Source organism: Cyprinodon variegatus, unplaced genomic scaffold (genome assembly GCF_000732505.1).
Source record: "Cyprinodon variegatus isolate N-32 unplaced genomic scaffold, C_variegatus-1.0 Scaffold146, whole genome shotgun sequence".
NCBI lineage: Eukaryota > Metazoa > Chordata > Actinopteri > Cyprinodontiformes > Cyprinodontidae > Cyprinodon > Cyprinodon variegatus.
This window is the reverse complement of record NW_015150599.1, coordinates 1,221,451-1,232,453: the sequence shown is the minus strand read 5'-3', so window position 1 is coordinate 1,232,453 and position 11,003 is coordinate 1,221,451. Positions and strand designations below refer to the sequence as shown.

The window sequence follows — 11,003 nt, the reverse complement described above, 5'->3', positions numbered from 1 at the left end:
CCTTGCTGTTATAAAGTGTGTGTGTGCAGGAGATGTTAAACGCTGCCCAAATTCAGCCATCCACTTCCTTAATAAGCCTTTAACCAATTTTCTGGTCACTGGACAGGGAACACTATGTTCACTTGAATTTCCTCTCTCCCACTAACCACCAGCTGAGCACGACAAAAGAATGGATCTGCATTTCCCTAACTGGCGATGCGGGCTGTTTAAAACCTCAAAGCACATCCTGAAACACATGACGATAAACAAACAGCCAGCCAGGAAATTTCAGCACCTTACTGTATCTTACATCTTATCCATGCATTTGGTTCTAATACACAATAGGTGAAAGCAATGATTTATTTCGTGATGTAAGGATGTACAACCTGGTGTCATTGATAAACAGTGTTTGCACGTGCATAAATGCATAAATGTGCCGACAAGCGTCATACACAAAGCGCAAAACTGCAGCAGCACAGCAGGATGCTTGGTTACCTTCATCCATTTATAAAAGGAACGAGGTTAACAGTGACACCACTGAGCCTGTGGAGGACACATATTCACCGAACACATTGGACTTTATCGCTCACATCCTCTCTGCTGTGCCGCGATATCTGCAGAAGAGGACAGTTATAGAGTAAGAACTAAAAAGCATTAGGAAAAAAAGGGGAAAGCAAGGAAGTTTTTCCAATTTAGTTCAAAGACTAGAGATAAAATGTCAAACCATTCTGAGGACATGGGGTTTGGAGTGAATGCTGTTTTTTAGGTGTAGTACGAGTCAGTGTAGATATATAAGTCACAGCACTTTCCGTGGTTTTTCATAGCCGACACGTTATTATTAGTTTAGAACCAACTCTGGTTCATCTCCCTCCTGTTCCACTCCACCTCTGTAGACCAGACTGCAGTCTTTCATTAGGGTGAAGATCAGAACAACATATTAAACAAACTAAAATGTTTTTCCTAATGCTAAAAATTTCATCTCAAAGTCATTCCAATAACCCACAGAGTGAAGCTTGGTTGAAAAGACTTGATTTACGTCCAAACGACGTCTACATTTAGTTGAGAAACGAAAACCATAATTTTCAGGACGTTTAAAAGATGTTAAAAAAAATCTACTATTGGACTAAAGTGGGACAAAATCAGACAAACCAATCAGACCAATTGTCAACATCTATTTCTGGACTAAAATCAAGACTATGATGGACTGAACCGATTTAGCCTAAAAACCAACATCTTAATGACATCTGGTGTTTGGGGATGTCCTAATATAATGCTACCTGAAATAAAACTAGGACCAGCTGATGTAATTAAATGAGCATAGTTCTCTACAAGCCCAGAACAAATAATCTTCTTCTTGTATTTTCTTTTTGAAATGATGCTTTTGTCAAGGACATCTCGGGATACAAGAGCAAGACTTTTAACAGATAACAGTACGGCTGGGTGATGCTCTGCTTTCTTCTGCAAGATAATTGTTTTTCCAAAAACAGCTATGCTAACTGTGCTAAAATAAAATATGCAATACCTGTTGATTATGACAGTTGAATATGAAAACAGCGACCTCACTCCCACACCAGCAGGCTCTCCTCCAGATGTAGATAAATTACCTCAAATGGTAGAATGAGCTTGAACACTGTTCTACTTTTTAACTTGTAAACGACAAAAATAGTAACAAAGTTCTAAAATCTTCAGCAAAAACTTTAGATCAGCAATTTATTTAAATCTAGATATTGACCAATGCCTCTTTTACACGTTCCCACTGAAGCTGAGTTACGTGTTCATAGCATCAACACCCCAGTTGCATAAGTTGGCAGTAAGAAGTCCAAGGCATTCCCATTATGGTCTCCCGCTGCTGTAGCCCATCTGCTTCAGAACTTCTATGTTCTGCAGATCTACAATAAGCAACTTTTATCATCGTCTCCTTTGAACACTTGGATTCTTCTCTTTCAGAACGTCTGCAAACCTGAGAAATGGTTCAATGTTAAAATCCCAGCATTAAGCATTCAGTCATTGTAAACGAGTTGATGATCTCTTTCAGATTTTCACTGCTTTTAAAATCTCATTTGAAAAATTTGTGTTAAGAATTGATTACTGGTTGAGGGTCATTTTTTTAAAAGAGCAAGAATTTAATTACATTTTTCTTTCATTCACAGTTGATAATTTGCCAAAGTCCTTCAACAAGGACCTTCCTGAATGCTTGTAGGTAAGCAGCTTTAAAAGCATCCACTTACAATTCGTTGCATTAACAATACCCAGAGAAATCAGCTGTAGAGCCAGCCCACCTCTGCAGTAGATCTAGGCTCGCATGGCGTTTTGGAAACTTGATGATCCAAACCTTCCAGCAGCCTGGATTTAGAGCTCAGAGAAGAATGGGAACCTATAACTATAATGGGTTTTTACAGAAGGAAAACTCTGGCCTGTTTCGGTTGGTGTGATAGATTACAGGGTCTGAAGTTTACATCAACTCAGCATTACACTTAAGATTTTGAGCCAAATTTGACGGATAAATGGGAGGTCATGTTTGAATTTCAGGTGGATTTTGTCCTGATCAGGTTGGGGTTAAAATTACCCACACAGACTCAAATATTAACATACACTCCATTTACTTAAGTCACACCAATAAATGTCCGCGTCTATGAAAATAGGTCCCCAGATCTACTTTATTGGGGAAAAACCATGGGCGGTTCTAGACAGGGGCCAACAGGGGCTAGGCCCCTGTAAATCATGTCCTGGCGTCTGTACTGAGGAAATAATGCTTAAAAGACATCCTAATGATGATATGCGCTGGAACAGACATGGTTACTGATAGGTCCTTTGGCTCCATTTCATTTTTTTCTTTACAAATTATGTTTTACTAATTATTTAAAAACAATAAGGTGATAGCTTTAGTGGTATTGAGATAGGATCCCAGTTTACATCTGCTAAGTGTTTTTTTCAACAAATAAAAAAAAAATCTTATTTTTACAGCTGAATTTATCCGTTTTTCTTGAGTTATAATTCAGATTTTATACATAATGGTAATTTTAACTTAAATTAAGCGAAAAATATGTGAAATTCCTGAATTATGAATGTATATTGACCATGAGAAATAGAATTTTTATTAAACCTAATTGAATAGAAATTTCACTTCATGCAGCTTTCTTAATATATTTGAATCCCTTGCCCTGTTTTTGATTTCATGCTTTTCTAGGGCCACGTGAAAACACTCTGGCCCCCTCCTGGCCCCCTGTACATTTGGTCTAGAACCGCCACTGGGAAAAACTGAGGCCGGCACAGTTTTCTGTTTCAAAACAAGTTCCTGTGTTTTATGGTCTCTGTCCTGTTCCAACAGTGTCCAAGCCTCAGCCTTACTGCTGTGCTGGTTTAAGGCGAACCTGTAGGGGATCCACTACATAGACCAGGACCCTCAGCATGATGCCAACACCACCGTACTGTAGCGCATAGCTGGTAAAGTGTTCACTCTAGAGCTCTTGCTCAACCACATCAACATTTTTCTCCTCTTCAGAAGACATTTGGCTCACCTCAGAGGGCCTGAAAGTCTATGTTTGTCTTTTTGCACTGGATCCAGGTGGATGTAAAACTGGCTTCACAATTACAGCAGGTATTATCATTTAGGACGTGTAGTCAAGCTGGACACAATTAGGGCTCCTAACAGGACAATAAGCAGATTTTAGAATAATAAAGCAGGAATATTAGAATAACCAAATTTGAATGAGTTCTAGCAGCTCCAACAAGAGGAGCTAAAGAGAAAAGTCCAGAGAAAATACAAAATAAGATCAAACTTGGAACCTAGTTCTGTTTTTTTTTAAGGCACTGAAGCAAAGCAATTCTTTAGTCCCAGCATTATATTAACATCCATGATTAGTGGAAGAACAGCAGGACTGAAATCTCATCACAAAAACAGAAATACTGACTTATATTAAAAGAATATATTTGGTTTTCTAAAACTAGATGTTTTCTTCTTATGTTTGTAATTCCTTTATATTTTTTTAAGAAATTCCAAATGATGTTTAAATCCAAACAATAAAATCATTTCAGTTTATTCGATTCATTTTGCTTTAATGTTCATACAGAGCTGATCATCAGCATCCATAATAACATAATGCCATTAAGTCATTATCCAAATGACAGAGAGGCCCTAATCTGTGGCTGAAAGGATGAAATTAGAGTGATTTTTGATCTCATGATGTTGATTAGTTCTGCTGTCATATGAACGGAGGTTAAAATGGTCCCTTGGTTGTTTTGAGATTTGTCACCTGATGCTGCAGATTTCAGTAACTGATTCTCTGCTTGCTGTAACAGATTTAAACATTTCAGAAGTATTCACACCCAGTGAGCTTCTCACATTTTGTCACGTTACAACCATGAGCTTCACTGTAACGGTCCAACACGAGGTGGCAGACAACTGTGGTCAGCACCCCGTTAAAAAACTGTGCAGCTACCAATCTTCTGAGCCCCCAAAACATAAACCAGCTGATTGTCATTTAACAAAGACCAAGGAACCCAGCAGAAACATCAGAAAATAAGTTTTGGTTTAGTTTAAAGCAGGAATTGCTTCCAAAACAATCTCCCAAACTTTGTATATCTCCTATGAGCTCCATTTAATCCATCATCTGAACATGGAGAGTATGGACCAGCCGCAGAGCTACCGAGCCATGGTCAGGCTGGATAAACAGATCATTATAAAGCAGCCAAGAGGACCATGGTGACTCTGGAGGAGCTGCAGAGATCGACAGCTCAGGTGGGAGGACCTGATGACAGGACAACTACTATCGCTGGACTCCATAGATCTGGTCAGGAGACAGAGCAGATCTGTGGAAAAAGACCAAAAAATTTACTTTTTATAAAAGTTCTAAATATTGTTTGGTGAAAATTTATCAGCATAAATCACAATTTTCCATGATGAAACATGGTGGTGGCAGCATCATGCTCTGGGACAAAAAAAGCAGGTCAGAGTTGATGAAGAAGAATGAGGCTTACTCTAAGAAATTAATTGAAGGCCACCTATTGGATGCTCCTAATGACCCTAACAGCCAGGTTCATAGATTCATTGGTTAAATTGGTCTAGTCAAAGTATTTTTCCCTTTAAAGGATTTTTCCCTTTAACTTCAGCAGAGTAAATATACATCTATAATCAAATAGGTTAAAGTTTCATGGTTTTAATGTGACAAAATGTAAAAAGTTGTATAAATACTTTCTCAGGGTTCTGCAGGCGCGGAAAAAAGGCAGATGACATTTCAGCTGTGGGTTCATCCTAGAACCCTTGTCTATTGCTGTAGAAAACGGACCTGGATTATGTTGATGATGCAGGATCTGTTGACATTTTCTACACATTTAAAAAAGCATCAATAAAGGCAGCGGGGAGAAAACCAGCAGCATGGTGGTCCAGTGATTGTAAGTCATTGTTATCTGTGTAATAATGGCACTAAAACAATATAACAGACCCCCCCCCTCCCCTTCTCTTCAGGAAATAAGCTACAAAACATGGTAGGCACTGTGAACATCAAACACTTGAACTACAAACTGTATCTGCTTGATATGATGCAGAACAGTCCAGCTCTGTCCAGCTGCTCTTCATAAAGAGCCTTTTGGTCTCTGAAGGAGGAATAAAGTTCTGGATGTCTGGGCCGGTCCACAGGCTTGTGTGTCTAGAGTCATTTATCTGCTGTCTGACAGGTCGACGCACAACAAGGTTCAAATAAATCTCCACAACTTGACCTCATTTATCTTCATCTCCTGTCTGAGGCTTTTATCTGGGAGGTTTCCCAGTTCCAGTGAACGTCCCTGAACATCCTCAGAGTGTCTCCGTACACAGACACCATCATCCAGTCCGTTTCCAGTCAGAGGCTCAAAGGTCACCGCTCTGCGGTTCCGGTCTGCTTTCCTGTGTGCGGCTGCGGCCCAATCTAGGGAAGCGAGATGAAGTTCTGGATCGGGGCGTCTTGGATCCGCCCTCGCTGCCCTGGGGGGTGTCTCTGGAAAAAACAGAGGGAAGGAATAATCAAACCCAAACAATCCACACGAACTGCTGATTGGTAGTTTGTGGCAAACAGGTAACACATCCTTTGGTAACTCACTGGATTTTCTACCTGCCTGTCATTTTGGAATCAATATCCATGGTAACACCTTCCATTGTTTCCTGATAAATGTTTTCGTTTACACCAAATACTTTTGTTTGCAATGTGGAAGCATATTTTTGCTTGGCCTATTTGTGAGAAAATATTTTTAGTGTTCCTTTCCTCTGCCTAAATAGGGGTGATTGTTTAGAAGTCTTGTACCAGTCTGAACGCTGGAGTTAGGTTATGGAGTTAAGATTAGGGATGACAGATAGCAGTTTCCTCCCTATTCTAGACAAGGGTGAAGGGAGGGTCATGAGAGATGAGAATGAGTTCATACAGCTTCCTTCATGCCGTGAACGGGAGACCTGCTTTGAGTGTTTATCTGGCTAAAATTTATGTCCTTGATGAAATAAAGTGTTTTTTTCTTGGGAATAACGAAATGTTCAATGGTGAGAAAGTTCTTTATGCAGGGGGTGGGTTGGTTCTCCTGGGAGGAGTGTGTGTGTGTCATTTTGTAAGGTATAAATGTATGTCATGAATTGCTTCAGTCTGAGGACGTTAAATAAATTTGAACATTATTTCTTGCAAGAAATGCCTCAGCTTCCTAACTCCACAGCAATTCTTTCAAAGCCCAAACTTGTGATGCCACACCCAAGCTAATTTAATTCACACCTTAACTATTTGCTCAGCTTTTATTTATTTATCCTCCTACCAATAGAATTCAACAGTTCTAAAGTTTTGTTTTTCAGTTAAAAATAAGTACAAGAAAAATAAGAAGAGGAAAAAGGAGGGAAAGAAGAAGCAGCTGTTCTGCTTCCATCCGGGGTGACAGATGCAGTGCAGCTGGTTTACCGCACAGCACATCCATAGGTCAGCATATTCTCCATTGTTTGGTGGTTACAGATGGGCTGGCATATGGCGTAAAAATCAAATATCAATTTTTATTTTTTTTTATTTTGTTTTCCAAGTCTACAAGATAAAAACGAAAATGGCATACAATGCTTTCAAAAATGAGCTTTTATTTCAATCTTCCCCTCTTGGAGGTGACCTTAATTTAAAGGAAATTAAATTTCAAGCTGTGAAAAATGTTTTAAAACAATTACATTTCACAACAGACAATGAAAATATACCACACTAAATGTTTGCAGCTAAATCTTCATAAGTCAAAAATTCAATTAGTCAATAAAATCAATGAATCCCCCTGCTCTAGGTGAAACTTTTTTCTGCCTAAGTGGAGTGAGTTTGTTCCAGACACTGCTGAGCCATTGAACCAGTAATGGTGATGCTCACAGTCGACCTCTGGTCCTCTAGGACTTGCAGTCTAAGAAATACTTTAAGGAGTCCTAAATGTTTCATGTCAATGTTTAAATGATAACCTTGTTGAGGAGCACAGCCAGAGATAAAGATAGATTAAAAAAAATGCAAGAAGGAAACATTTGCTGGATCTTTCAGCTTCTAATTCAGGTAAGTTCATTCCTCCAATCCTGAAGCAAGTGAAATTAGTTTTTAGATCAGAGCTCTGAGTGGGCATAAAGGTGAATCATTTGCCTCTGATGTATCCGAGGGCACGCAAAACACTTCAAATGAACCATAAAATCCTTCCTCTCAGCAGCAAACAAAACCAGCCTTTGTTTGCTGCTAATTGAACAAGGTTTTAATATCTCTTGTAAATAGTCTTTTTTTGCAGTTTTTTTCAGAACATTTTTCAGTTCATCCTCCTTAGTTACATTTGATTTGATCCAAGGATGCATTTTCTAAATAACAAACCTGTATTTTCTCTTCTGTTTTAAACTTTCTCTTTACTTGCTGTTGAAAATGCCTGAATTTCTTAAATTTCTTAGTCTATTCTGAAACGAATGGTTTCGTAAATCTTTTATTTCTCCTATAAAGAGCAAATCAGACAATTTCTCCTTGAAGGTGTGAATATTGAGCATGATTTCAGGTTTTTGTTTCAAAATGCCTATTATGTAAATAATATTTATTTCAGCTTAAACTGAACCGGTTACATGAATGTTAAGAATTGTGTAATCATCGCCTCTGTAAGAGTCACACGGATTCAGATTGAAGCTAATGTTTTTCCCATGATGATCTGTACTTTTCCCATTACTCTGAGAGGAACTAATTTCATCCACTCGATGACATCATTGCCCCGGTTACCAGGACAACCGGCTTGAAAACATGTGGATGGCTGATCACCGAGGGTGATAGCGATGAGGGTGAGCGAGAGGCGCTGGTCAAAAGGAGAGAAATAAAAGGCAGAGGAGAGACAGAAGGTCTGGAATTAAACAGCGTCTCTGTTGACAGTCGTCCTGCATTCATCCCAAACCTGGAAATGTTTGCCTGCTGCCAGTAATGAAGGAACACTCCCACAACACACCCTGAGCCAAAGTGATTCTCTAACAGAGAAAAAAATAATGTTAAGACAGCGAAGAGGTGCCAAAGTAGCCCCTTAAATGACCCACGTGGTCTGCTAGAGTTACTATTGAGACTAGCTGGGACATCTGGGCCTGTTCCCTGCTGGGGACTATTCCCACTCTGACAATTTGACTGAAAATAAAACGCTGCTGTCCGATTTGGCTGAATTTGCAGACATTTGAGACGCATATTTGCCAAGGAAGCAGCAGAGCGAGAGCTCAAAGATACTCTGTTGAGCTAAATCGACCGAAAATATATTCAGCTGCTAAATTTATGGGACGTTGCATGTGTGTGTGTGTGTGTGTGTGTGTAGGTCGATTATTAGAGTGAATTTAAACCCTTTTCCTTTGGCTCAAACTCATCAGTACCAGAAGTGCCACTTATTCCCCCATCAGGTCGGCACCAGGCTGGTTCAATTACGCCTGGTCACATGCAGGCGGACTGTTTGGATTTGCAAAGGTTTGCCAAACACAGATGCAGTAGGGAGTTATATCAGCAAAACTCCTACTAAATTGAGGGCAGCCTGCAGAGAAGAAACTGCAAGCTACCTTGTTTATTCATATCAAACTGGGTAAATGTGGCAAATTAATTGAGCTTATAGATTTTGTTCTGGCTCTCAGTGTGCGTTTGTCCCCCGTTTGGACATAATATTGATTTGTGCAGGATAATAACTTTCCGCAGCACTGTTGGAATATTAATAATCTGAATGCTCAGGAACCTAATTAGAGTAAACAGCTACTCAAATGCATGCATGCATCAAGATGATTGTCTAACAGGAAAAAAAGGAGAGCAGTAAACGGTTGGATCTTAATAAGCTGCTTTCTTTTTCTTGCCGTCAAACCCACAAACACAGATAAATAGTTTCAGGGCTAAACTATAATATTTTACACCATTCCTCACAGGTCGGACATTTACAAATAGTTCCTTGAGATAAAAGTCTGCTAAACTTTTCGTTTTTCTCAGGTTGCAGGTCAATAAGAGCCCAGACTGGGTGCTTTGTCTTCTGAGTAAACCGTACCAGTGGTCAGGTGGAGCTGCATACTAAGTGTGGGGAGAGGAGTGATAGCATCGCTGCTCCGTAGAGGTGAGGTGAACTCCAGCATGAAACTTGTAAGACAAAATGAGATTCCTTATTCTAAAAGTCTAGCTGTTGAGCTCAGTGCATACAAATCATCTACTTGAGTTAAGATGCAATCTGCTCTTCAAATCAAACAAGATCTGTGTCAAAAATGACTGCTTTGTTTGTGCAGCAACAACACACATTTTTGCTTGTTTTGATTTAGTAATTGATGAAAGTTTAAAGGTCAAAAGGCAAACCAGCGAATCCCTTTAACTCGGACTGGAGGTTTTGCATAACTTTTCCTCTTGCGATGCATTGCTCTTTCTTTTTTCCCCCTTTCCTTTATTCTGCTTTCTAACATGTTGATGTTATGCACAGCACTTTGGTCACCGTGTGTTGGAAAGGTCTATGTGAATGAAAGTTTAAATAAGCACATAGTATGTAGCAGGGGTCGGCAACCCGCCGCTCTTTGATTCCCCCCGGCGCCTCCCCGGAGCTCTTTCAAAAATGTATGAAAATGGAAAAAGATGGATTTTATTTGTTTGTTTCAATATGATGTGCACGAGGTCAAACAAACATTCATTATGTTTCCAACGGTGCATATTAAATACATTTTAACAGTAAATGTTAACATCTCCGTCAACGAAGATTTGCATCATAGCCTGCAACAAACGTTTCAGTGCGACACGGCGCCAGGCAGGTGGCTGTTGTAAAAAAACTGGCGGGTGAGTAATTGGTCAGGGAAAAAAATTAAGATACCTGATGAGAAAAGAGGATTTCAAAGAATAATGGACTGAATCACTGACTTTCATTACCAATGCAGAAAAATTGCCTGCATGTTTGCTTTGTAATGAGAAGTTGTCAAATAACAAAAAGAGTAATCAACAGTGGTGTCAAAAGTCCACACATTTGTTACTTAAGTAGAAGTATAGATACTGCAGTTTAAAAACACTCTGGTAAAAGTTGAAGTATCAACTTGACCTTTTTACACAAGTAAAGTGAAAAAGTATGTGCTCCAAAAACTACTAAAAGTATAAAAGTATAAAGTAACCTTTAACAAAAACCAGCCAGATGCCACTATATGAATTGAAAGCTCAATTTTTCTTTGAGACAGGGCCAAGGATGAGGGAGGTCTTGTTGGTCTCCATCTATAGATACGCTCTCGCCTGTGTCCGACCTTTCAGACATTTCAACGTCTTTTTCTGAATCCCACATTGTAGCATGGCATAGACAATTCCTGTTTGCAGTTGTAAGAACACCTGCTTGCTTCTGATGATTTCCTTTAGCTAACCAATGAGTGTTTGCCTTATACGACTCATCCAATTACACTAGTTTTCACTAGATGTGGATGGCGCTAATGATCTGCATTTGATGGCGCACATGACATAAAATACATTTTTATAAACCCAACCCGAAGCCAAGAGTATCGAGTAACGTTTGTTTTAAAAATGTAAGGAATAGAAAGTACAGATACTTGTGTGAAAATGTAATCA

General features: G+C 39.3%; 1 protein-coding gene across 1 annotated transcript in view; it reads right to left on the bottom strand.

Moving 5' to 3' along the window:
* Positions 1-4,227: 4,227 nt before the first annotated feature.
* snx29 (sorting nexin 29) overlaps positions 4,228-11,003 on the bottom strand; it is a 190,369-nt gene continuing 183,593 nt past the window's right edge. The window contains exon 21 of the mRNA XM_015377096.1: positions 4,228-5,951. Within this exon, the coding sequence (XP_015232582.1) occupies positions 5,825-5,951 (127 nt within the window). The 3' untranslated portion in view covers positions 4,228-5,824. The remainder of the gene's footprint in view (positions 5,952-11,003) is intronic.